At 35.3% G+C, this 27,573-nt stretch overlaps 2 protein-coding genes across 2 annotated transcripts in view; both read right to left on the reverse strand.

The window, feature by feature from the left end:
* LOC106061065 (mucin-2-like) overlaps positions 1 to 27,573 on the reverse strand; it is a 325,575-nt gene that overhangs the window by 220,027 nt on the left and 77,975 nt on the right. The gene's annotated exons all lie outside the window — the stretch shown is intronic.
* On the reverse strand, positions 15,154 to 18,671 carry LOC129924394 (uncharacterized). The gene is made up of 3 exons (XM_056018610.1): positions 18,413 to 18,671; positions 16,323 to 16,542; positions 15,154 to 15,443 (listed from the first exon to the last, which is right to left on the reverse strand). The coding sequence occupies exons 1-3, from the start codon at positions 18,669 to 18,671 to the stop codon at positions 15,248 to 15,250; spliced, it is 675 nt and encodes a 224-aa protein (XP_055874585.1). The 3' UTR covers positions 15,154 to 15,247.

The following is a 27,573-nucleotide window of genomic DNA, read 5'->3' on the forward strand; positions in this document are numbered from 1 at the left end:
TTTTTTTTCCGAAGATTGAGAAACACTGCTTTTTATTATATATATATATATATATATATATATATATATATATATATATATATATATTCTGTGGGCGTTAATGCATAGGGATGGGGTTTATTAGGCGTTAGGCTTAGGGTTTGGAAAAAAATCGCCCCCTCCACTCCAAAGTTCTGGATCCGCTAGTGATAAAGTGGACTACTTCAGCTTATACCACCACCACCACCTCAGTCAAATACTATTTCTTTCCATTGTTTGAGATACCAAAGATTTTTTTATTACAAACACTTAATTAACTAATTGTTGTTTTTTTTTAAATTGACTCTTTAGTACTCAGGTAAAGGAAATACCTGTGCGAAATTTTAGCTAGATCTGAGATCGCTAGTCGGAAAAATAACGTGTACAAACGTTTGGCCAGACAGACAGAGTGAATTGATAAAAATAAGCTTTGTATTAAAACTATTCAGCTTTTTCCCTTTCTTCCATACACAAGCATACCATTTTGGTCTTTCTATTATATCTTTTAAAAGTAGAGAGTATAATACAACATACTAAATATGTAGACAAAGAGAAATAAATTAGATCTGGTATTAAATTGTACATTTTAATGACTTAATCTAGGTCTACTTACAATGCATTTAAATCACATTGAAAAACTGTAATGTTTTCAGGAAAAGAAAAGTATATGGGTGCAGTACTCCACAAGGCTATGCGTAATACTTCATTTCTACTGGTCGCCTTCAAGTAGTTCCGGTAATCCCCAGATTTTATTAGCACAGGTATTGTCGTGTACTGAGGGCAATGAAAAAAAGAAATGCATTCCAATCTACAAGTGAACTTAGGCAAATTATGATTCAATCGAAGTAATCGAGCCATAGGAGTTTATCTTTGAGCTTGAAGAATATGAAGCACTTTAAAATAGTAATGGTATTTGTACGGCACATGCAATTTTCGCATTTCAGTTACACAAATCATTATATAGAGAGACTATTGATACTTATTGATGGTTAGACTTCTTAACTTTCTGAAAAGTAAGTCAATTGTTACATAATAATTTAGAAGAGCGAATTTAATGAATCTTTGGCACTAATATGTTTTTAGCTTGAAAAAAAAATATTTGCTTGTTTATATTTAAAAACTGGATTGACCGATTATCGTTTATTAGAATTTCGCAAAGTTTTTAATTGAAAATTAAATGTAACATTACTCCTAAGATATATTTTATACAATACATGTTCTTTTGGTGGTAATTGTTTCCTTAATTTTGTAAAACCTATTATCGATATTGACTTTTGAATAAGATTTTTGAAAGATAATTAAATGTCAAAAAAGCGATGTTCAACAATCCTGGAGCGTTCATTTGTTTTCAAATATATTTTCGACAACCATTTTTTTTTGCTATATTTAAGCTAGAACTTAAGTATATAAGAGAATTTTAGAATAGTAATTTATTGTTATTTGCTTTTCATGACAACCTATATTATAATTGAGGTGTCAGCAGATGCTGGGTCTACATAGAATGTAATAGGCATGTCTTTTAATGTACGGTAATTAGAACATGACATTTTTGTTTTGTTTTCCTAATCTTAAAACTAAAGATCAGTTGCTGTTTTTTCTTGTGTTAGGTGTAGAGCGAATATGTTGGTATCTTAATATCCCTTGTGTTTTTAACTACGGCGCTAGATTGTATATTAGCATTAACATTAACCGCGTATGTCACATGATACAGAAGCTGTCTTCAAATACAAATAGGATAGAGATAAATAACATGTAAAAAAAATTTCCACCAGACAGACAGAGTTTGCCTAAGCTTTGTAATAAAAAAAACAACACCTGTCCAGTCTATGCATAAGTCTTCGTTTATGAGTTAAGGATTGACTTACATTGGTCACGTGGTTACACAGTGCGCAGAACATGTTTCTGTAGATGAGGTGTGTCGTCATGTCGACGACTCTTAAATAGGTTTCAAGTGTCTCTTCTTTCGGAGCTATAAATCTCTCACAGAGCTCCGCCAGTGTTTGATTCTCTACGTAGTCTGCTAGACAGGAGCCTATGTACATATAGTTGTCCTGCTCGGTGTTTAGGTAATCGCATTTCACGTTTGGTTGTCTCACCTTGTGGGCAACACCATAAGGCGAATAAAGTGAAGACTCGGTCCTATTGTAAACACCTTCTGTATGAGAGCCTTCCCTCCAGTACGGCACTGATATATCTGGGCAACAATTGTCGAAAATTTCACAGGCTGGTCTTTGGCAATAGCAAGGGAAACAATCCATGTTCCAGCAGTCGGAAGAGGAAAGATCTATTCTTATAGCCCCTTGACACCTCATTCGGCAGTAGCCTCGTATGTAATCCTGAGCTGATACTTGAGTTTTATCCCATTGATATGTCACATACTCATTTTCATGATACACACTTCTACAGTGTTTTGTGTAGGCTAGGCCAACTAGGCAAAACCAAGTCATGAGCATTAAGAATGACATTGTGTTGTGGATGGAGAGCTACCTTAGGCCTGTTCCTGGAAGAAGACAACAGTAAACATAAGAATTGGCTTTAACCACTTCTACATTTTTATATGTTATTCCAGTCACAATTGAGGTGACATTAACCCTTAAAGTGCTGATCGGTTTTACAATGAAGACATGGAAAATGAGATAACAATGTTCATGTTTTAGAGGCTTAACTACCACACGCATCTTAAGGGTTAAATACCCTCTTTTCCTTCTTTTTTTTAATATTTAGAAATATTGCATTAGGATAACTGGGCGTCAGGTATGCGTTTTTGACTGTCATCTCTATGGTCCCGGGATCAAACCCTTCCCAGCGTCTAGAATGTAAGTAAGAGTAAAGTTTCTTTTTCAGAGCTTGCGATGGCTGATGATGTAAAAGTCATCTGTTTCTGTGGCCCACGGTTAACCAGGGTGTCATGTGGCCAGCACAGCGACGAACCGCCTTTATTTTCCCCAACTAATGTTAGGTACCCATTAGAGCTGACTGGGCTCAGGGGTGTATGTAATACATTTCTGAGAAACAATCGAAACATGTCTAGCAAATTAGAGACAGCGTTAATACAGCCATCGGACCCCACGATGACCTGCTAACTATTGTAAAAAAAATAAAAATTAACGCAAACTAAAACTCTATGGCCGTATTACAAGGTCTTCCGGGTTCGCAAAGACCTTCCTTCAAGAATCAATACCAGAAATAAGAAGAAGAGGCAGACAGAAGAAGCGATGGGAAGACAACATAAAAGAATGGACGGCCTGCCTCTGAAAGAGGTTCTGTCTAAGGCAAAAGACATTGGAATGGAGAAAGATTGTCGAGAAATCTTGCATGGTGCCCAAACGGTCCAACAGAATAAGGGATAGGTAAGGTAAGGTAACGTATCTTCGTGTGTAGCTTTGACGATATATGAGAAATTTCCATGACGTGACAAGTTGATCCACTTTTGGTTTATTTTCGATTTTTAGCAGCCCCCGAAAGAAGAAAATAAGCTATTAAATTTGTGAGGAATGTCCGTCCGTCCCGTTTAGACCTCGTAAACTAGAAAAGACAGTGAAAATCCGACATCATAATATTTTAGACCATTCAAAGCTCTGATGCAACGGTAATTTGTTTCTTTTCTGATAAGCGGATAAACTAATTTTTCAAATCAATTTTGCCATATTTTTTCATAAAAATACACCATTTTTACAACTATTCATTATTAATAGTAACAAACACCGGAGGCTTTTTAGTAAGGGAGATGACCATTTACCATTGTTTTAACATAATTATGCAAATGGTTTTGTTCAAAATAATATTTTTTTTTACAGTTGTATTGCTAAGTTAAGTAAGTTCTACCATATTTAGCCTACTAAGACATTTACAAAAAAAAAAAAAAATATTTTTTTTTTCAAAGAGAAAAAATCTATTTACTATGCATATAAGTGGAACAAAATTTAAAAAATTTAATACGTAGTTTTTCATATTATCGCATGAACTGCAGTTCTAGCGCGCACACAGAATGAAACACTAGACTAAAGGCATTTTTTTTTAAGGAAATTTTTTTTTATTAATGCTTTGAATAAGAGATTGGCCCTTTACAAAACGATAAGATGAATTAGATACTCATTTTAAGACATCAGTTAGGCCAGGTTCACATCTAATTTCACATTCACTTTCACCTATCACTTGGTCTGCTGGACAGGGCACCACATTAAATCTGTCAACCTTCTTTCTCCATTCTTCTCTGTCATTTACCTTTGACAGATTTTCATTCTGATATTCTTTCTGAAAATATTGAAACCTGCCTTTTTTACCTGCCTGGGTGAATCCCTTCGGGGGCCGATTTTCAGTTTGTGTTTCTACACGAATTGTATTAGCAACCTTGTTTATTTTCATGTTTTGATTGGTTCATTTGATGTCTCTGTACGACCTTGGAAGAAAGCTCTTTCATTTTGTTTCTTATAGTAAAAAAGTTCAACATTAAGGTGTTTTCCTTTGTCACAGTTAGGATCATGGCAGTGGTTCTCAACCCATTAATTTGTGACGCCCTTTAGCTAGTACATCGCGAACCACGGTACGTGACGTTTTGGCGCCGCCGTTTTGGCGACGGGACATTTTGGGGCGAGCCGTTTTGGCGACGGGACGTTTTGGCGCGAGATATCATTTGACGATAATTTAATAAGCACGTAGCTTTTATAACAATGTTTATTTCACTCTACCATAATATTGTAGGTATAGTATGAATTCTAACACCGTTCAGCAAATTGTTTTTGTTTTTTTTTTAATATAAAGGTTTTGCTTATTTCATGAATATAGGCCTATAATAAGTCAGATTCCTGAATGGTAATGACATGCTATATATGAGTTCTTCTTATCGCACTGGATGACATTTTTGGATTTCTTTCCAAAAGATTTTGTTTTTTATTTGACGTTAGTGTAATATACGAACTAGCTAAGTGTCACACTTTAATATAACAAAAACCATGTTAACATCTAAAGCTCTATTACGCTGAATGACGACAATAACTCCACACATAGTAAAGATCAAGACACGGAATGTGGTCAGTACAAACTCTAACGTGAAAAGATATATTTTCAGAAATTGGGTAGGGGTGATTTGGGTGACAAATTGACGCAGGTATAGCTAAACAAACGAAGACAAGACCAGCACCGAGCACTGGTCGTTGGCGTCATGAGTCTGGCGATCATCTCCTTGGGAATGGTCATTACATGTGACACCTATCTCGCCCCCTCTGTTCTGCTCACATTTCACTCCTTGTATATACTCTTTCCTCCACCCCTCCCCTCTCTCACGCGATTTTTGTTTTTAATTTTAAAGTAATATCTTAAAAAACTTTTTTGAAAATAAAAGTGTGCCTCTTAATAAGCACACATACACAAGCCAAAATGTTTAAGAAAATGATGTGAAAAACAAACACACATTTAAATTTAGTACGTGAAAAATATGTCTTAACACAAACACTCATGCAAAACATAGATATGAATAATTGTTTTAAAAGAAATAATACAATAAACGTACATAATGTATTTCGCGCCAAAACGTCCCGTCGCCAAAACGGCTCGCGCCAAAACGACTTTCGCGCCAAAACGGCGGGGCCAAAAAACCTTATAGTGTGCAATCCGACTACAGTGTGCTTGAGTTTGAAAAAAAAAAAGCAAAATAAAATACGTCTTAATTTCTGTGGGGTCGGGATGGGGGAAGTTGTTTTGTAACTTGATATGAATGACGTCAGTATAGACATGAACAGCATTGATTTGTTCTGAGTGAATTACAAGCTGTCGCTATTATGCAGAAAATGTAAGCCTTGTCAGCTTAACTAGAGACTGCCGTTTGCAGTATTTTAATAAACTTCACCATATAACATTAAAGCGTCGCATAGAATAGTCAGATGCAAATTACTTTAACCAATTTTTAACAATTTTAATAGCTTACCAAAACAAGAACCAAAAAATATAAATTCGAATTACAAATGTAAAAACTATTTAAAAAATGGGGAAAGCCACAAAAGGACTGCACATATATAAATGTGTATGTTCAATACATATGAGAGAAATACTTATTATACAACCAAACAGATGAAAACTCTTTAAAAGTAATAATATACTTTACTTCCATCAACTAATAATAAAGCAAGGTTATCCCGATTAAAGATGAATTAGGTTTTCCACATCACGGCGCAGACCGTATTATCATCTCAATATATTGCTGCCTCTCACACCAACAAAGCCATTGACTGCCATGTTCTGTTTAAATTCTGTCTTTGACTAAGGCGCTTCTTTGGGTCTATTATGTATGCCCTGCGACTATCGTGAAAGTTCTATAGCTGTCTTCTTCAGCTGTTTGTTTTCACTTGATACTTTTTTAAGATATTCGTTTTCAAGAATAAATCTTATCATACTATAATTAGAATTCCATCCTTGGTTAATTACTATAAATAGCTTTTTTGGTGTATCAGGTGTACAGACTATCCTGCTATGTATTTTAAAACATGTGATATTTTTCGTTCACCTTTAGTAACGTAAACTTAATCTATTTCTTTCATCAAATATTTGGTTTGATTTTGAAATGTATCAATATTATAAGGTACATACATGTTGAAGCTTTAAGATTGTTGACTAAATAAACAAAAGATAAAGTTTATAATCTAAAGTACTAACCTTGTAAAAAACTATGGTCTCAGTATGGTATGATCCCTCGCAAATATATTTATTTACTAAGAATAAATAGATTTTGTATATGTATTTAGATGTTTTTTTCTGAATTTAGGAGATTTCGACTATGAAAAAAAAAAGCTCAGTTGTAATGTCTAGAAATCTGATTCAGTTCCATCCTACTCGATTCTAACTGAAATTTAAGAAAGAACCTTTCATGCCAACGTTCTTTTTAGTACAACAGAACATGAGATTGCTTTCTGCTTCCTATAAAATGAAGGAGGAGCTTTAAAAGTTATTTTACTCTGTCTCTCTGTCTCTCTCACCCACTCTCTCTCTCTCTCTCTCTCTTCTCTCTCTCTTTCTATCTATCCCTCTCGGTTATTAGTCGTTTCATTCTTCTACTTGCTATGAATGTTATTTTTCAAAAGAGTTATAAGCATTTGTGTATAGCAGTGGCGTCACTAGGGTCCGTATCACTTGGTGCGGTAAGCTCGGGGCGTTACCCCCATACAGGAAAAAAAATCTCCCCTTAAAAAAACAAACAACTTTTGTTTATTTTGTTTCTTTAAGTTAAACAATAAAACTGCAAGCTAATTCATTGATAATAACCCACGAAAATGTTTTTGATTCTATTTTACAATGTTATTGTTTTTGACATTTTATCAAAAGTTATTACATAAATTAGATATGTACAATTATTGAATTGAGAAAAATTGAGTTGAACTTATTTTTCTTTTTTTAGAGATTATTTAAGAGCTTCCTAAGGAAATGGTTTTAAAATTATACTCGTGTTTCTCAGCTGTTTCCGAAGAGACAAGTCAGTACTTAACAGGTTTACGTTCTGTGAAACATCAGTTTTGTAGATTTCTGAAAGAAAGCAAGAGAAAAAGGCATCTCGCAACGATTTGTCCAGATTCAGCGAAACGTCTAAAGCAAATTAAGCTGTTTGTGTCACAACTGACGGTGGTATTATTATTATAGCTTTTATATAGCGCTACTTTCATGCTTATAGAGCGCTTTGGTCCAATCTCATTTGTGGACCGGTGTGGGGGGGGGGGGGTATCTAGGAGTTGGTTTTCCGTGCTGCCTTAATGCGCTCAGTAAACACAACTCTGCCCGAGTCGGGTGTCGAACCTCGAGCCCCCTTCTAGGTAGCCAAGACAAGCCAAGTTCAAACGTACTTGGCCTCTCAACCACGCTTCCCACTGTATTCTTCAACATCTAGACGGATATGTATCTTATCCCCATTTCTCTATCTAGTACCTATCGACTATGTCAAAGAAATAAACAAGCTGCTCTCGGGTTCCGATGTCGTAACCCGAACCGACTTGGATTTAGCAGACGACACAGCATTACTTTGAAATACAATTAAATGTATACACGAGATGACGGATAATGACGTCTTCAATGGTATTGTAATGAAATGATAACGACTAGAATACCAATAACATGGCTTTATTCGACAAAATTAGACTACAGTAAACAGTGAATGAAACCAGCACGTCTAGCATACCACTGATGCAGTCTATATACACACACACACACTGGACATGAAACACAACAATGGCCATGACCTTCAGACACGCTGGACGCACGCAGAAGATCAACTGAGTTACACTACAGGTATGCATATTGGGTTCAGGCTACCCAGTACCCCCATCAACATAGGTCAAAAAGATCTTGAACTAATAGAAAAGTTCACCTATGTAGGCAGTGATGGAGCTGCATGTCATGGGGCTGCATATCGGATTGGAAAGCAGGAGACGTCTTTCAAAAGTTATGGCCTATCTGAAGAAACAAATCAATTAGCATGGAGATTAAAAACCACCAACTCAATACAAACTTCGAGGCGTGGAAGGCTAAAAAGAGGCTGAGCAGTAATTAACGCACTATGTTAACGTACCGAAATAATGTTACCAATAGAGAAATCTTTTCCCGCACAGGCAGCACTCGCCGGCTAAGGGAAATGGATACTGAACGTTGATTGACATTTGTGAGACATATCATAAGACAAGACGAAACACGTTAACCAAATTCAGCCTTAACATGGAAGCCGAAAAGAGGAACACAAAACAAGGCCATCCACGTCTAACATGGCATCACACCTTTTTCTGAATTTCGTGGGTACCAACTGAGAAGTAGCTGTGAAAGTCGCCTTAGACTGATTTCTGTGGAGAGAGTTGCAACCCTAAGCGCCAATTGCGTGCGAGGGGTTTAAGTCTATGTGCTTTTCAACATATTACATTAAAAAGGTTACGTTCGCCACTAAGAGTGTTAATTATAGAATCTTAATGACTATTTTAATGATTTACAATGCTAATATTCTTTACAAAAGGCTGAACATTAATTTGCACTTTTCTACTGTTGTTGCTCCCGAAAGAGGAAAATCGATTATTACTTTGGTACGGTTACTCAGTCTATATGTCATAAATGAATCTCAAAAACTCAACAAACGATACCAAAAATACGACTACGATTATAAAATGTGTATACTGTAGCTTGCTGAAAAAATAGTTTTACAGTTATTTTCTCTCCTGATAGCGATTCCTTTTTTTTCCTCATGTGAATGCACTTTCTCTTGAAAAAATTTTTACTTATTTTTTAAAACAAGGTTACAAAAATAGTTTATGAGGAAAAAGAAACTCAGAATCGGCCCCCTGAAGTGGTCCAATCAAGCAGGTAAAAAGACAGCTTTCAATATTTTAGCAAGAATATCAAAAGTTATGAATAAAAATCTATCAGCAACCACAACCCGATCTCCAATAATAAAATAAAGAAAGCACGTGTACGGATTGAAAGTGTAGCCGATATCATTTTAGTGTTAGGCCGGATGACAACATGGCTGCCTGGTCGTGCGCTGGACTGTCGTTCGGATTTATCGACGGTCGAGGGTTCAAACCCTTCCCGCTCCCATCCCCCGTCGTCCTGCTGGAGGTTTGGACTAGGAAGTAAACTATCTTCAACTCTGAAGGAACATCCGAAACATGTAAAACATTTTACAAACATTTTACCACGTATTACGGAGATACGGGCGTATATTAATATTATTATTATTACATTGTTAATATGCATATGTATTCAATTAATGAGGATTGAGAAGATATGCTTCACTGTGAACCTGGCTTATCTGATGTTATTGAATAATTATCGAATTGAAGGTTTTCTAAGGCGTCAATCTCTCAAACATCTGAAATTGTCATGTAGAGTTGTGGCCAGCAAAAGCAAACAAGGAGGCTCCCTTCTACCGGCCTGAATGAGAATTTGTTTCTCCTTCACACCACTCTGACAGGGGGATGAGACTCGGGGTTAAACTCGTAGTTTAGTTTTGTGTTCACTTCACGGACACTTCGGACTCGATGACTAGAGACGCGGCCGAAGGCCGCACCACTGGAACCCCCGTCATATTTCTATGATCTAACCTATGGCTAACCTTGCTGGACGGCGACTGGACGTTGACAGATCGCTGCGGCAGTTCTTTTAATCCCCGCAAAGTGAAATGAGGATGCTCTCGCTCCCACGATGAGGGTAGTGTGCCCGGGGAACTCTCTTTCAAGGACTTAAGAAAGAAACTTTTCCATTTGGTTAAATCTCTGTATTGTTCCTGTCTGTTTCATAATGAGTTGCACGTACATAATATGAAACACTGCTTAGTAAAAAGTGTTTTAATTTATATTGGAGTTATATGCATACGGAACGAATAATTTTTTCACTTTTAAAACAAAAGTAAAAATTGTATATTAAAATGTTAGTAGCTTTTACAATGTGGGACACAAAACTCTTCCACATCTTGAATAAATCTACTAAAATAACAATTCTATTTTTTTTTTAAATACAATATTCTTATGTTTCTGAAAAGTAAATAAAAAATGTTTTGTTTTAATGGATTAAAAATTGTTTTCTGGTCTAGTGCAGATGCATTTTAGACTGAGTGCAATGTGACGCTATTACATCTTGGTTGTTTTCATGACATGCTTCGACAAAGCTGTAATGTACAATGGTCCAATTCATAATGGGGAGTGAAAAAGAAGGAAAGCGTGGCGAAGAGGCCAAGTACGCTTGAACTTGACTTGGCTTGGCAATGAAGAGGGGTCGAGGTTCAATTCGGATAGAGTTGTGTTTAATGAGTGCCTAAAGGCAGCACTATAACGCTATATAAAAGCTACAATTTTAATTTTTCTAAAATTTAAATATTGTTATAATAATTAAAAATGGTAGAGCCTAGCCTACAGAAAGGAACATCTCCTCACTCTCTACTACAACTACAGCCCAAATGGTGCACACTCCAAATGTGAGACATCTTTATGCCCTACCCTATATATATATATATATTATAAAATACAGAAACATTTAATTTAGTAATGCCAAACATTCTTTTAACTATTCTTTTTAGAAAAAAGAAAGTTTACATAATACTTTAAACTAGCCATGTGTTACCCGCGGCCCGCGGGCGGGTCTCACTATGTGTGTTACTGATATAGTACATAAGAATAGTTTATGGGAAGCGTGGTCGAGAGGCAGCGTACGCTTGAACTTGGCTTAGCTTGGCTACCTATGAAGGGGGCTCGAGGCTCGACACCCGACTCGAGTTGAGCACCTAAAGGCAGCACGGAAACAAATGTAAATGGACCATAGCGCTCTGATCGAGCAATCTATACGCATTAAAGTAGCGCTTTATAAAAGCTATAATAATAATTACCAACAATGAAACAAAATAATAATGTTATAAGTAAAGCGAATGCCTGAATGTAAAAATAATATGAATAGTGCTATTAAAATAGCTAATCGATCTAAATCCATTTTTGTCACAAAAGGCTTTGCTTGCATATATATTGAGATCTAGATCTAGAGTCTAATATAATTTTTGACCTAGATTAAACTTAGATTCATTTGTTTAAATTAAGTAAAATACATCTACTTTCACTAAACATTTTTGATCTTTCAGTTTAAGGTTGAATTTAAGGTTCAATAAGCTTTTTCTTTTATGTTAATATATTTAATATCACCCATATAGAGCCTCATTTGCCTGTCCAATCACAGCGTGTTTTCACTGCGAATGTAAGGTTTGCGCGACACATGAATGAAAATATTAAAATGTCTGTCGACACGGCATTGCACCTATAACGAACGAATGTATTGAAAAATGCTTTAGAAAAAACAAATTTGAATGTTAATTTGATTAAAATATGAAATAAATGGACTATAATTAGTATGTTTATGTGTCAAAGTATAAAACTATCTTTGCGAAGAGAAGTTCTATCATCTTAGAGTTGAATTAGAGTTTTAGACCTAGGAATAGATAGAGAGATATGTAACAGTTCGGTCTTGTCTAATAAAAGAATGCTCATCAGGACTTCTAACTTGGCAGATATAAGGAACGAATGTATGTAAAAATACTTTTGAAAGACAAGTTTGAAACTTAATTTTATTAAATAATGAAATCAATAGACTATATTTTGTCAGTTCTGTGTGTAAAGTAAATAACTATCTGTGCAATGTGTAGTTTTAAAAATTAGATCTATATCCTTTCGATCTTCTCTCCTGTAACCATGATAAACATGGCCTAGATTTAATTAAATACTAATAGTTTAATAGAGTTAGGCAACTTTATTTTTTTGAGGGTCTTAAGTCTGTTTTAGGGCTACAATAAATAGACTACGGTCTAAGTTAGTACCCAAGGAACATATCTGCCAAGTTTTATCAAGATTGGTCAAATAGTTTTGATTTCTATTCATCACATACATACATACACACATACATACATACGCCTTACTTTCTACTTTATAGTATAGATTTATTTTTAATTTACATAAACGATTTACCAAATTGCATTAGTTCTGGAACAAAAGTCAGATTATTCGCAGATGATTGCATAATATATAGAAAAATAAAAACAACACAAGATACAGAAATTTTGCAAAGAGAATTAGATGAATTACAGAAATGGGAATCAAATTGGAGCATGTCTTTCCACCCAGAAGAATGTCAGTTATTAAGAGTAACAAAAAACTAAAATAAATTAATTCCAATTATCTTATTCATGGTAACCCAGTAACACAGACTAAAAACGCAAAATACCTAGGTGTTATAATAAATGAAAAACTGTAATGGAATCCCCATATTGATGAAACTATCAAAATATCAAACAAAGCATTAGGGTTTATTAAAAGAAATTTCTATAAATCAAATAAGAACATAAAACTAAAATGTTATTTAACCTTATAGTATATGCATCCTCTGTTTGGGACCCCTCAACTCAAGAAAACATTAAGAAACTGGAACAGACACAAAATAGAACAGTGAGATTCATAAAAAACGAATATTCACATTTGACTAGAGTAACACCTTTAATAAAATCACTAAATTTAGAAAGCCTTCAGGACAGAAGACTCAAAAGTAAAGTAGCAATTATACATAAAACACTGAACCATAATTTTCAAATACGAAAACAAAATTTAATAAAATATTCAGAAAGACACAAAGATGAAGGCTCATTCCTCTTCCCATATGCTAGGACAAATTTGTACAAATACTCCTTCTTCCCTAGTGCTATTAGAGCATGGAATGGGTTGCCTGAGCTAGCCAGGAAAACCTGTGACTTGGCAGAATTTAAGTCATTGGTTAATATGCATGACTGAATGCATGACGCATAGAACGTAATCATCTTCTTTTTTGAAGTAACGTCTGTATTATATAAGATAAGAAGCTAAGATAAATAGGAGACTCGGTGGTTGAACGACAAAGAGCTTGGCTTTCGAACCGGGGTTCCAAGTTCGAATTCTGGTGAAGACTAGGATTTTAATTTAGAAATCTTTACCTGCCTCTGAGTCCATCCAGCTCGAATGGGTATCTGACATTAGTGGGGAAAAGTAAAGGCCATTGGCCGTTGTGCATAAACATCTCCCTTAGTAATATAGTATACAGTGAACTTATCAATTAATAGTGAATAGTTTTAAAATGATGTATTTTTATTTAAAAAACAAAAAACAAAAACACAAAACAAACTGCTTGAATATTTAATTTAAAAAATGAAATAATTCGCTTTCAGAAAAGAAAACAGTATCCGTTGCTTCAGAACTTTGAAATGTCTAAAAACAATTATGTGGATTTCTCAATATCTTTTCTAGATTCTCTAATATAAACGGGACGGACTTGCGGACGGACAGACCACACAAACCACTAAAAATTACACAACAAATATTAAATTATATGTGACTTACAAACGTCGACTTGACGTGTGTGCTCGATCAGGACATTACGTAAACATTAGTAGTTATATTTAATTGTTAGGACTATTCTTTACACATCGAATGTCTCACATTTCCATCGTGCTGCAGAAACTCCATGTACGATTTAATGACAGATTTTCCTTACTAGCTAGGTTAGGAAGATGACACTGGCCATTGGAAAGACCGATCAAATGTCTCAATAATTGTACTGACCTTTAATACCAGCTTTACATGGACCTAGAGGTCGACAGAAATGTGAAATGTTGAAATGATCAAATCTCTAGTAATGAAACAATTCAAATTACTTACGTAAACCTAAGCGTTAAAAGGGAAATAATTTGTGGATTTGTTTTTCTTAAAATGTTCATCAACGTTGATAGATTCCATCAGCTAGCTAAATAATTGGTCAGTTTTGGATCGTCTAGTACAAGACCACGCCCATTAACTCGGAATAGGACCAATGAGACAATATAGAACGCATTTTCGCTTACTCAAGCCGTGGGGATTGGTTTAAGTTTAGTCATAAGAGTGTCACTCATACGCGTTATTAAAAATGAAGCAAAAAAAGTAAAAAGTAAAAAACTAAAGTAAAAGTTGAAGTACAAGAGTACCGAAGGACGTGTGCTCGCAATAGTTTAAAAGTCAATCGAACATTGTTTGAGTTTGGTCAACATATTATTATTATAATTATTACATTATGTGATTCTACATATATCTACATTGAAACTGTACAAAATAGTGTCAATAAAAGTTCAGCTTATTTTCATTTCAGCGGAAGTTATGTTTTATTCCTGATCAGTACTAATAAAGTAATACACCTACACACTTTTGGCTCGGCTAGCTATCTGGATCTACAAGCAAAGGACCGACATCAGCTGGTAGAAATTTTAGTTGGTCAGCACGATGGTCTCGAGTTAGTCTACTATGCATATAGCGGTAAAGAGAACAAACAGAACACATTTCCAATATTAACTTTTATATTTTATTAGTTGTATTGGTTTGCAAGCATTAACTACGATTTAAAAAAGTTCTATAATTTAAAAAAGTTCTATAATTTAAAAAAGTTCTATAATTTAAAAAAGTTCTATAATTTAAAAAAGTTCTATAATTTAAAAAAGTTCTATAATTTAAAAAAGTTCTATAATTTAAAAAAGTTCTATAATTTAAAAAAGTTCTATAATTTAAAAAAGTTCTATAATTTAAAAAAAAACCAACAAAGTGTTTTCATTTCCCTTCCTTTTTTCCATAGAATCATCTGCTGGTGACGAGGCTTTTTATCAAATTAGGTCGTCATAATCTGAGGCATTTTGGGTTTAGTTCATGATATCTGATTTAAAAAGGTATCCTGTGGATTTAGCTCATGAGATCTGATTGGATGAAGTATCCTGTTTCTGTTTGAAAGCTTCACGGTAGAGAGACCATACTCTTCTGTTACAAATGAATGAAATGAAGATAGCCACACCTTGAAGTCCATTCAGCACGATATGAATAAACCTGTCAAAAATGCTAATATTAGTTGTTCTTTTACTACAATTCCTCTTTTCAGTTTCCAAACTCTTGATAGGGTCAAAAAACATATAAAAACATTTTTTAAAAAGGTGGAACCTGGGTGGAAAGTTTTCGAAAACGGCTCTAATGATTTCCCTAGAAATTTGACAGTTGATGTATATCTTTAGGAAAACAACAACTATAGTTTGATCACTATAAAAAAATAATAATTAATTAACCTAGAGGTCTATCCAATCTTTATCTTAAACAGACCAGCGGGTGTTCCGGCATGTAGGCTTTATTTAGTAAATTTTTGAACCAATCAAAAGACGTCCAGGAACATTTTGCGCACCATCTTCCAAGTCTGGATCTACCAATAGGATCGTAACAACTCAAATTTGAACGTTTTATTTTTTTTCGAAATATTATTTGGGGGCAGGGGGGAACTGGTGCGGGGTAAAAATGTCATTCAGTTCTTATTACAAGCAAATTAATCGCTCGTATAAAAGCAGTGGCGTAACAAGGGTGGTTGATGGGAGTCCAAATTTGAAAATCATCCACTCCGCAACATGAGGGGGGGGGGCCCAAATGAATATTCGAAATGTGTTTCTACGTTAAATATTACGCCATTATCTCATGTCATGATGTCAAATGTCAAAATGCAGGGGCCCTTAAAGAGGTAACCTCCCCCCCTCCTTCCGTGGCCCCAACTCCTTAGCTTCGCCACCGATAAAAATAGTCATCAAATTCATATTGTAGAAATAGCCTTTTCTGACCAAAAAAAAAAAGATACTTATTTTGAAATTAAAATCGATTATCATTGTTCAGGCCACGTAACACCAACGTTAACCGAACATCACAAAGGCAGGTTAAACCCGATCCTTAAGTTACAAATATACAAGCAAGCTTACTTACAAAATCACAGAATTCTACCTGCGTACTTACTCAAGAACAGTGTTTTCCAAAGCAGAAGCAAGGATTGCCACAAGCCAGAAGCTTCCAGTCACAGAGGAGAGCCTGGCGTAGACTTGCCATTGGGTTTCTTGTCTATCGTGCAGGTAGGAAGATTGAAGTCTGCGGACTTGATGAATCTTGTGGACGGTAATTATGTAAAACACAACGTTACAGACACTAATGGCTGAAAGTGGACCAATGACAGTAACGCCTGAAAACAAATTAATGCGAGTTACAGTTTTCCACATTTTCAAATATTTGTAAAAAATATCTTATATATATATATATATAAAAACAAGGTTACAAAAAAAGTTTGTGTAGAAACACAAACTCAAAATCGGCCCCCGAAGTGGTCCGCTCGGGTAGATAAAAAGGCAAGCTCCTATATTTTCAGAAGGAATATACAAAAAACCACTACGAACTACAAACTATCGACAACTACAATCATATCCTCGTCGATACAAAAAGAAGAGACGTGCTGTTGTATTGTTAGTTTGACTAAAGACTTAATAGCAAAGGGTATAGAGATTTATTAATGTTATTATTGTTGCGTTGTAAATATCCATATGTATTCGATGAGCTGATAGTTATGAAGATGTAGTCAAATTCTAGGTGTCCCAAAGACAGCATCACAAAATGAAGAGATTAGTAGTTCGTAGGACTGAGATTTCTTAACTTAGTAATACAATTTTGAGAATTTTTTTTACACAAAATCTAAAACAATTCGTATAAGTATGCTAAAATATGGTAAATAGTCACCTCCCTTACCAAATAGTCTCCAGTGTTTGTTACTATTAATAGTTAATAGTTGGAAAAATGAGGTATTTTTATGAAAAAACTGCTTGCATAATTGATTTTAAAAATTAAATTTTTCGCTTTCAGAAAAGAAAAAAAGTAGCCGTTGCATCAGAACTTTGAATAGTCTAAAATATCATGATGCCGGATTTTCAATATCTTTTCTAGTTTACGAGATCTAAACGGGACGGACGGACGGAACATACAAAACTATTAGCGTCTTTTCCTATTTTGGGTGCCGCTAAGAAAAAGAAAGACAATTTTCACAGGACTTTCAACATTAAATAAATAAAAAAAAAAAAAAAAAAAGAAACATGTCTTTCTACGCTTGGGATCAGAAACCAGTTTGCAATTAGCATTACCCTCTTAATGTGAGGGGAGTCCTATATTTGTAACTGCACATAATTTGGGAACAAATAAAAAAGAATTTTGATCAAGATACAACACAGTCCTTGAGCTCTTTATTTTTCTGTAAAGATTAAAGTAGACAATGTTAATTTAATGCAGAATATATTCTTTTTTTAAATTAAGTCGTAATCAATCCAACTTTTGTCTGCCTTCCGTTAATGTACATTGCTAGAGACTCAATATCAATATTTATTAATCGATTCATCTATCCATCCACCCATCCTTCTGTCCATCCATTCAAAACAAAAACGGAGCGGTACAAAAACTTGTTCGTACCTCACTCTGTCAGACTCCGCCACTCATTGATCAGGGAACATGAAATGCACCAAGATGCCTGTGTGTAGTCGCTGAATGAACTCTTTATGTTGTCTGTTGTATTTATGAGTATTTTTCTGTTGTGTTGTCTTTATATGAGAAATGAGTCCTTGTAATCACAACAAATTTCCGTAAGGATCAATAAAGCAGTCTTAGTCTTAGTCTTAGGCATCTGTATATTTTCTCTCTTTCTATTTCTATATATTTATAATAGCCGGTATGGCCGGCGTCCTGGGGCCCTATTTTAGATATTACCGTCTAATAAAGATAAATTTAGGTATTTATTTTATTTTTAGAATCCTCTGGCTGTTAGAGTTAAATATACACTACGGTCTCCGCTAAGATCTAAGGAACATTTATGCAAAGTTTTATCTAGATTAGTTAAACGCTTTTGATTTCTATTCGGGACATACATACATACATACATACATACATACATACATACATACATACATACATACATACATACATACATACACACTCCTTAATTTTGTTCATTTATAAATATATATATATCTATATATTAGATATTTAACGTAAAATGTACATGGCCAGATACTCACCAACGAGATATGTTGTATTTAAGTAGCAGCTATTGAGGCCATACCCTATGTCCCGGCCATCAGACAGGAAGTAGGTAGAGAGTATTGTCGTGATGACAATCAGCATTGGCAGACACAATGAAAACATAGTTTTTCTTGTAATTCCTGGCAACGCCTGCTGAGTGGTTAGTTGTCTGGTCTCCGATGTGAACACTCTAAACATGTGGTAGCTACAGATGAAGCTCCAGGTGAAGTTCCACAGCCACAAAAAGTGAGTCATAACGCCGAGTGCTGTGCAAATGATGCCGGATTTAAAACTGTTAAAACACATTTGATATCTGTTTATCTTATTTTATGTATCTTAGAATGAAAAGCATAACTAAAGTATAAGCTTATTAGAGTTGGCATCAGCAGGAAAACACAGACAATCTAAAAAAAAAAAAGTCACACAAATTCAAAGGCGACACCCGATGCATTTACCCATGAACCAGGAATATTCAAGCCATGGTCTTGTTTTTATCATTTAAAGTAATTCAATTTTAAAAAAAACCATTTGGCGTTATTTTTTATTTAAATGTAAAGAAGACAACACATTATTTAAAAAATTAAATGGTTCAATTGTGGAAAAAAAAATAGCAGTTGAATCAGAACTTTCAATGATCTAAAATATCATGATATCCAATTTTCATTTTCTGTTCTAGTTTCTGAGATCTAAACGAGACAGACGGACGGACAGTCAGACCACACAAAAAACATAGTGGCTATTCCCCTTGCGGGGGCCGCTAAAAATGAGATGAACCGTTTTCTACTTACATGTGTGAAGATGCAAGTAGTGAAGTCTGAGCCAAGAGAAGACTGAAAGCAAGGAACATGTTATTGATACAGGCCCCAGTTCTCAACACCGGAAACATCCAGTAGGCCAACAGGGTCAGCAGAAGGCAAACAAGGGAGGCAACAAAGCATAGGATAGATAGGACATATTTCGCCAGGGTTGTCCCCTCTAGTATTTTATCCGCCTTCCTGAATTGCTTCAAGTGTTTCTCCAATAACTCTTGACAAATCAGAAGCCCACCGTCTTCATCCAAGTCAACCATGTTAAGATCCTCGTAGCCTGTAATAACTACGCGGGTGACATTAAAATCAACAGTTAGTGTAATGCTTGGTGGTAATTTCGAAATATCGGAAGTCATGTTGTATTGGAAACTCTTGAACTTGATGAGAGGACACAGTAGAACTTTGCTTAACCTCAAGAAAACCGTTACAGTATGAGCAAATGATAAGACATCACTTGTGAAGTAACTACTGGATGATAGCTTATAGTTCACCTTCATTACTTGTCTCTGGGTGTCATCTTCTAAAGCTCTTGGATCACGATGACTTGTAAGTGCCATCGAGTAGCTTCCGTTCATGTCTATGGATATATTGGTGTTAACGAACGAATTTAAGACTTTCTCCTCAAATGTATTTCTAGTCAGTCGGGGATCAGCAATAAATGTACATTCAAGCCTGTAGATGTGTTGCTGTACTTCGACATCCTGCGTCCCTGAATTCTGATCTTCAATGACTTGCACAAGAAACTTGAAGTCTCGGCTTACTTCTTCAAACATAGTTTGTACCTATATATATATATTAATTTAATATTAATTTAAATATGAATAACCTGTTTTATGATGCATAATGCGAAGACTAAAATTAAGATCATGATAAAATAGTCATACGCACGCACGTCGCTATAAACATAACTATATATTCTCTAGCTATAACAATATTGTAATGCTTGAATATAATAATGACATTGTTTTGTAAGAGAGAAAAAAATACTGGCATTACTTTTTGACCTAACGCTTCGACAATATCAGGGATATTAAAACTGGAAAGGTTGGAACTCTGCTCGCTGTGTCTCGAATTATGATAAGGTCTTAGCCACAGATCCAGTCGGTAGCTTAGTCCATTGATCTCTTCTATCATCTCAATACATCTGTTGTGTTGGTGAACCTTACCAGGAGAGCACAGGACTTGAAGGCATTCACCCTGGATTCATAGGAATTAAAATGTTGTGCCAGTTCAATTCACATAAATTGTTTATAAAACAAGATTATAAAGAAAGCTTGTGTACACAAGCTCAAAGGCGGCCCCCACAAGATCCGCCCATGAACAAAGAATAATTACATTTGTATTTTCTTTTCATTATCATTAGTAATACAATATGAAATAATCAATTGATGTTTTTTTTTTTACTTAAAAAGAAAATAAATAATTTATAGATAATGATATTTCTGACTCAAATGTGTGTTTATCTAAATTGTCTGTTCTTCTAAAATGTCTCTTTGTCTCAAATGTCTGTTTATCCCAAATGCCCGTTTTTCTCGAAAGTCTATTTATCTGAAATATTTATTTTTACGAATGTCTGTTAATTTAAAAGGTCTTTTTATTTAAAATGTCTATTTGTCTAAAATTCTATTTATCTAAAATATCTATTGATCTCGAATGTTTATTTATATCGAATGTCTATTTATCTTGAATGTGATTTTATCTTATATGTCTATTTATCACAAATGTCTTTTTTAATCAAAAATGTCTATTTTCTCAAATGTCAATTTATATCGAAAGTCTATTTATCTCAGATATCTGTTTATCTCGGATGTTTTTTTTTAAATCTAAAATGTCTAATTATCTCGAATGTCTGTTTATCTCAAATCACTATTATCACCAATATCTTTTTATCTAATATGTCTATTTATCTCGAATATCTATTTATCTCGAATATTTGTTTATCGCTAATGTCTATTTATCTGAAATGTCTACCTTGGTTTTAAAATGAGCATTGGACTTCCTGCATGTACTACTTACGCTCGGTGAGAGCCATTGGTTGCCTGCACAGGGTGAGTCTGTGTAGGCTGGTGCTGAGCTTATGTACAGCGAAGTGGTTCGTGTGCTTTCCTTAAGATCTATCAGCAAGGAGAACGGAAGTGGTGTGAATGTGAACACAGAGGGAAAACAGTGACATTTCCTTGACCTCCTGGGGTAGACATTCTAGAACAAGACCAGGAACGTACACAGCAATCAATGTGCATCAGATGTAACGGTATGCAATATCACATTCGACTATACAATGTACATTACGTTAACTAGTAACAGTATTGCTGTTACTATCACAAGAAAGTATGAAGACAAAGTGAAGGGAGACATAGCTAGTATGGGACAAAAATGTTAATTTTTTATTAAAATCTTTTTATATGTTGATTTCTTTATTTTATTAGTTAGTTTGGTTTCATGAACAATGTATCTTTATAAATCTCAATTGTCTGAGTAGAATTAATTGGCTTGCCTTTTATCCTTTATAATTTATTGACTCCTACCCAAGTGTGAACGTATGGGTCAAAGGATGTCTTATCAAACGAGCTAATGAGATCTCTCGTCACAGCCATATCCCATGTGTTTCTTTAAATTAGTGTATAAGTTTTTTTGTTTTTTTTAATGCATGCAATAAGAGCCTGTACCAAGAAAGATAACTCAGTGTTTATTTTATATAACTGAAAATCTCAAGGTAATTTCCCATTACTTTACAGCACTGAAAATCTCAATGCCCTTTAAAATGATAAAAAAAAAATCACATTTTGTTGCATGATAATCAATTTTCGTAAAAACTAAGAATAAAGATATACATTTATTTACAAAATTTTACTTACCATATTACAAATAGCGCAAAAAATATTTCTGTAAATTATACGAGATATTTTGTTGTAGACTTGAAGAAAATTTGCAGTGGAGTTCTGACAAGCACTGACCACCTCGTCATCAGAGTAGCTGGATTTATCACATGTGTCTATAATATCAATGTTTTTTTTACCAGCCCTTGGTCTGTAAAAAAACCCACAAAAGATTATATTGTTGTGTAATATGTGCTGCAATGTATAATGCAATATTATGTCAATGTTATGTCAATGTTATCTCAATATTATCTCAATCTTATCTCAATGGAATGTCAATGTTATGTCTATGTTATGTCAATGTTATCTCAATGTTATATAATAATAATAATAATCTTTATTGTTCGTATGAAAATTTGTCTTATAATTTTAGCATTACACCAAAGAAAAAACATTATAACTATAAGAAACCAAAGTGTACATTCACTCATAATTTACATGTGACAAAGTTTATACCAGATTGTTCTTATTTAATGATTTGATTGCCAGGGGAACAAAAGAGTGTTTGTGTCTGTTTGTCTTTGCTATCGGTGTCTTGTATCTCTTTTGTGATGGTAAAATCACAAAATCCTGACACAGAGGGTGATTCTTTATTTCGAGGATATTGTTAGCTTTTTTATAGATGTTTGTCTCAAACAACTGCCCAAATGGGGTTTGTTTTTTGCCAATGATTTTACCAGCAGCATTTAGGATTCTATAAAGTTTATTTTTATTTTTAATGCTCAGATTGCCTTACCAGGCAGTGAAATTGAAACTTAAATATTGCAGATGTGAGCGTGATAAAACATAGCCAAGGCCTTTTCGCTAACATTAAACGAGGACAGTTTTCTTAGTAATCGTAATCTTTGCTGCCCTTTTTTGCTGATATAATCAGTATTTGCTGTAAAATTTTAGTTTATTGTCTAGGATAGTACCAAGGTATTTAAAGGTTTGCACTATTTCAATAATCTCTCCAGCTACAGAAACAATATCATTTTCCTTCTTTTCTTTATTATTATTATTTTTATTATTATTATAGCTTTTATATAGCGCTACTTTCATGCCTATAGCATGCTCAGAGCGCTTTTGGTCCAATCTCTTTTGTGGACCAGTTGGGGGGGGGGGAAGTATCTAGGAGTTGGTTTTCCGTGCTGCTTAGTAAACACAACTCTGCCCGAGTCGGGTGTCTAACCTCGAGCCCCCTTCTAGGTAGCCAAGCCAAGCCAAGTACAAGCGCACTAGGCCTCTCGACCACGCGACTCTTTACGAAAATCGATTATCATTTCTTTGTTGTTTTTTTTTACATTTAATAATAAAAAATTATCTTTACAGTATTTTCAATGTGTTCTATTTCTCTGAAATACTCATTTACGTCTGAGCTCTCTGAGAGCAGGGCAAGATGAGCCGCATCATCAGCAAATATTGTGAAGGCGCAAAAGGACATTCGGATTGAACATCATTGGTGTACAAAACGAACCACAATAGCGATGTCACAGTCCCCTGGGGCGCCCCTGTGTTAACTCATTTGCCCATTGTATTATGTATGAACTAATCTTCAACGCTTTCATCTTTTCAATGAGTAAATGAAGTTGTATAGTGTTAAAAGCTGATGAGAAATCAATAAAGAACAATCTTACATAAGTGTTCGGTAAGTCCAGATGTTTGTCGACACAATTTAAAATATTTAGGATGGCATCGTCAACACTGTCACTCTTTGCCCTTTTGGTAAGCAAATTGTAAAGGGTCTAACTTACTACAAAGATCATTCAAAAGAAACATTTTAACCAATTTTTCTAAACACAATGGAAGTAAGTGAAACAGGTCTATCAATGTTATGTCAATATTATCTCAATGTTATGTTATGTGCCATTTATATATATTGATAGACCTGTTTCACTTACTTCCATTATATATATCTTTATATATTATATTATATTATTGAACCGGAGATTTATGAGCTTATTGGCAAGATAAATGAAGGTATTGATGCAATGTGTGAACAAATGAACAGTATGGGGAACAAGGTAGATAAAATGGTGTCTCAGCTGAAAGAAGGAGTAGACTCGTTGGTAAAGGAGCAGTTGCCTGTAGACTCGTTGGTAAAGAAGTTGCGTGGTCAAGACTGTGGCTGCACAAACAGTGGTGACGGAGACGCTGGGAATTGGAGCGCCGTCTGTGTTGTGGGCAAGTCTTGTGGTTGTGACTTTCAAGACAAGAAACGTGAAAACGATTGCTGTTATGATCTCAACGAGATGTACCGAATCGAACGGAAAGTGACAAATGAAGAAACTGAAGACTGTTACGTGCCTGAAGCGTTTGTTCCTGTTGTACCTGTTACCAGTACCTTAACTGAAGTCTATTATGTGCCTGAAGCGTTTGTTCGTGTTGTAGCTGTTACCAGTACCTCAATGAGCCGGACGGAGCAAAACAACGTTGGGTCTGCGATCAAGCCTGTTGCTATGGACCTTAAAGACCTCTGTCTATCTGTCGGTGCTCACGAGGGAAATTCGAAGCTTGACAACTGCATCCAGAAGTTTAGCATGAACTGTACGTGCGGCGCATCACACATAGAATTTAGATGCCAAGAAAACCACCAACAGGGCATATGTACTTCTACCATCATCATCGACATTGGCATAGATGAATGTCAATCAAACCACTCTAAATCTGAGCTGTCAAGAGGAAGACATTTTCCACTTGAACCTGAAGAGACCTATCTTCTGGACGTAAGACTGTTGTCTGAGGATGACTGCGGTGCATTGGACTTTGCTTGCAACGTGGCTGCAAGCGAACCTGCAGCTCCCTTGAGAGGCGTCTGTCGGGAAGGTCTGCTGAGACAGCGTGTCCGAACAACGGCTGTGCTGAAGAAAACAGTGCTCGACCCTATCTCTTTGTGTGGCAAACGGCCAAGTCATTATCGCAACAACAGCCTGGTCAACTGGAGAAAGTGAAAGCGGCACTGGAGGACAAAAAATGCGGATGGCTTCGTGGGGAACACGCTCCCTGCCGCCTGTGGCTCCGACTGATCGACCTCCACCTGAACTGTCAAACCTCAGCTGCAGTGTTTCTTTTCGGGACGAAAAGTGCTAATGTTATGACTTTGCAATGCGCACCGCCATCCAAGATAGTGCAGAAAGAAGGTGCGCACTATCTGTGACTAAAACAAGTCGGATGATGACATTAGGAGACAAACGATTTCCGCCCAAGGAGAGAGCCAATATGGAGATGCTGTACTCAAGGCAGATGCCCCTTTGTGTACAGTGTTTGTCATGTCTCCGTGTAAATAAACGTCTCGTTGAGTTGCCTCACTTAAGTTATTACAATAAGGTCATTTCGGGGGGGGGGGGAGGGTTAAACTTCAAACACCCCCTGGCTACGCCCATGGTCTGTAGTGCAACGTGTGGCAAAATTTGATTGTGCGATATGTGACAATGTTTTTTGTGCAACGTGTGACAAAGTTTGTTGTGCGATATGTGACAACGTTTTTTGTGCAACGTGTGAGAAAGTTTGTTGTGCGATATGTGACAACGTTTTTTTGTGCAACGTGTGACAAAGTTTGTTGTACGATATGTGACAATGATTTTTGTGCAACGTGTGACAAAGTTTGTTGTGCGATATGTGACAATGTTTGGTGTGCAATATGCGACAATGTTTGTTGTGCAATGTGTCACAATGTTTATTGTGCAATGTGTGACAATGTTTGTTGTGGAATGTGTGACAATGTTTGTTGTGGAATGTGTGACAATGTTTGTTGTGGAATGTGTGACAATGATTGTTGTGCAATGTGTGACAATGTTTATTATGGAATGTGTGACAATGTTTGTTGTGCAATGTGTGACAATGTTTGTTGTGCAATGTGTGACAATGTATGTTATGGAATGAGAGACAATGTTTGTTGTGCAATGTGTGACAATGTTTGTTGTGCGATGTGTGACAATGTTTGTTATGGAATGTGTGACAATGTATGTTATGGAATGTGTGACAATGTATGTTGTACAATGTGTGACAATGTTTGTTGTGCAATGTGTGACAATGTATGTTGTGCAATGTGTGACAATGTATGTTGTGCAATGTGTGACAATAATTGTTGTACAATGTGTGACAATGTTTGTTGTGCAATGTGTGACAATGTTTGTTGTGCAATGTGTGACAATGTATGTTGTGCAATGTGTGACAATAATTGTTGTACAATGTGTTACAATGTATATTGTGCAATGTGTGACAATGTATGTTGTGCAATGTGTGAAAATAATTGTTGTACAATGTGTGACAATGTTTGTTGTACAATGTGTGACAAAGTTTGTTGTGCAATGTGTGACAATGTTTGTTGTGGAATGTGTGACAATGTTTGGTGTGCGATATGTGACAATGTTTGGTGTGCAATATGTGACAATGTTTGTTGTGCAATGTGTGACAATGTTTGTTATGGAATGTGTGACAATGTATGTTATGGAATGTGTGACAATGTATGTTGTACAATGTGTGACAATGTTTGTTGTGCAATGTGTGACAATGTATGTTGTGCAATGTGTGACAATGTATGTTGTGCAATGTGTGACAATAATTGTTGTACAATGTGTGACAATGTTTGTTGTGCAATGTGTGACAATGTTTGTTGTGCAATGTGTGACAATGTATGTTGTGCAATGTGTGACAATAATTGTTGTACAATGTGTTACAATGTATATTGTGCAATGTGTGACAATGTATGTTGTGCAATGTGTGACAATAATTGTTGTACAATGTGTGACAATGTTTGTTGTACAATGTGTGACAAAGTTTGTTGTGCAATGTGTGACAATGTTTGTTGTGGAATGTGTGACAATGTTTGGTGTGCGATATGTGACAATGTTTGGTGTGCAATATGTGACAATGTTTGTTGTGCAATGTGTGACAATGTTTGTTGTACAATGTGTGACAATGTTTGTTGTGCAATGTGTGACAATGTTTGTTGTGCAATGTGTGACAATGTTTGTTGTGCAATGTGTGACAATGTATGTTATGGAATGTGAGACAATGTTTGTTGTGCAATGTGTGACAATGTTTGTTGTGCGATGTGTGACAATGTTTGTTATGGAATGTGTGACAATGTATGTTATGGAATGTGTGACAATGTATGTTGTACAATGTGTGACAATGTTTGTTGTGCAATGTGTGACAATGTATGTTGTGCAATGTGTGACAATGTATGTTGTGCAATGTGTGACAATAATTGTTGTACAATGTGTGACAATGTATGTTGTGCAATGTGTGACAATGTTTGTTGTGCAATGTGTGACAATGTATGTTGTGCAATGTGTGACAATAATTGTTGTACAATGTGTTACAATGTATATTGTGCAATGTGTGACAATGTATGTTGTGCAATGTGTGACAATAATTGTTGTACAATGTGTGACAATGTTTGTTGTAGAATGTGTGACAATGTTTGTTGTGCAATGTGTGACAATGTTTGTTGTGGAATGTTTGACAATGTTTGGTGTGCGATATGTG

This window comes from Biomphalaria glabrata, chromosome 2, assembly GCF_947242115.1.
Source record: "Biomphalaria glabrata chromosome 2, xgBioGlab47.1, whole genome shotgun sequence".
Taxonomy (NCBI): Eukaryota; Metazoa; Mollusca; class Gastropoda; family Planorbidae; genus Biomphalaria; species Biomphalaria glabrata.

What these genes read in the sequence shown, in the direction of transcription:
- LOC129924394 (XM_056018610.1), bottom strand. Translation starts at nt 18,671, where the DNA reads ATGACTCACTTTTTGTGGCTGTGGAACTTCACCTGGAGCTTCATCTGT. An exon ending in AAATACAACATATCTCGTTG is followed by an intron (nt 16,543 to 18,412) that starts GTGAGTATCTGG and finishes ATTTGTTTTCAG; the next exon opens with GCGTTACTGTCATTGGTCCA. An exon ending in TTGGAAAACACTGTTCTTGA is followed by an intron (nt 15,444 to 16,322) that starts GTAAGTACGCAG and finishes CCCTATCAAGAG; the next exon opens with TTTGGAAACTGAAAAGAGGA.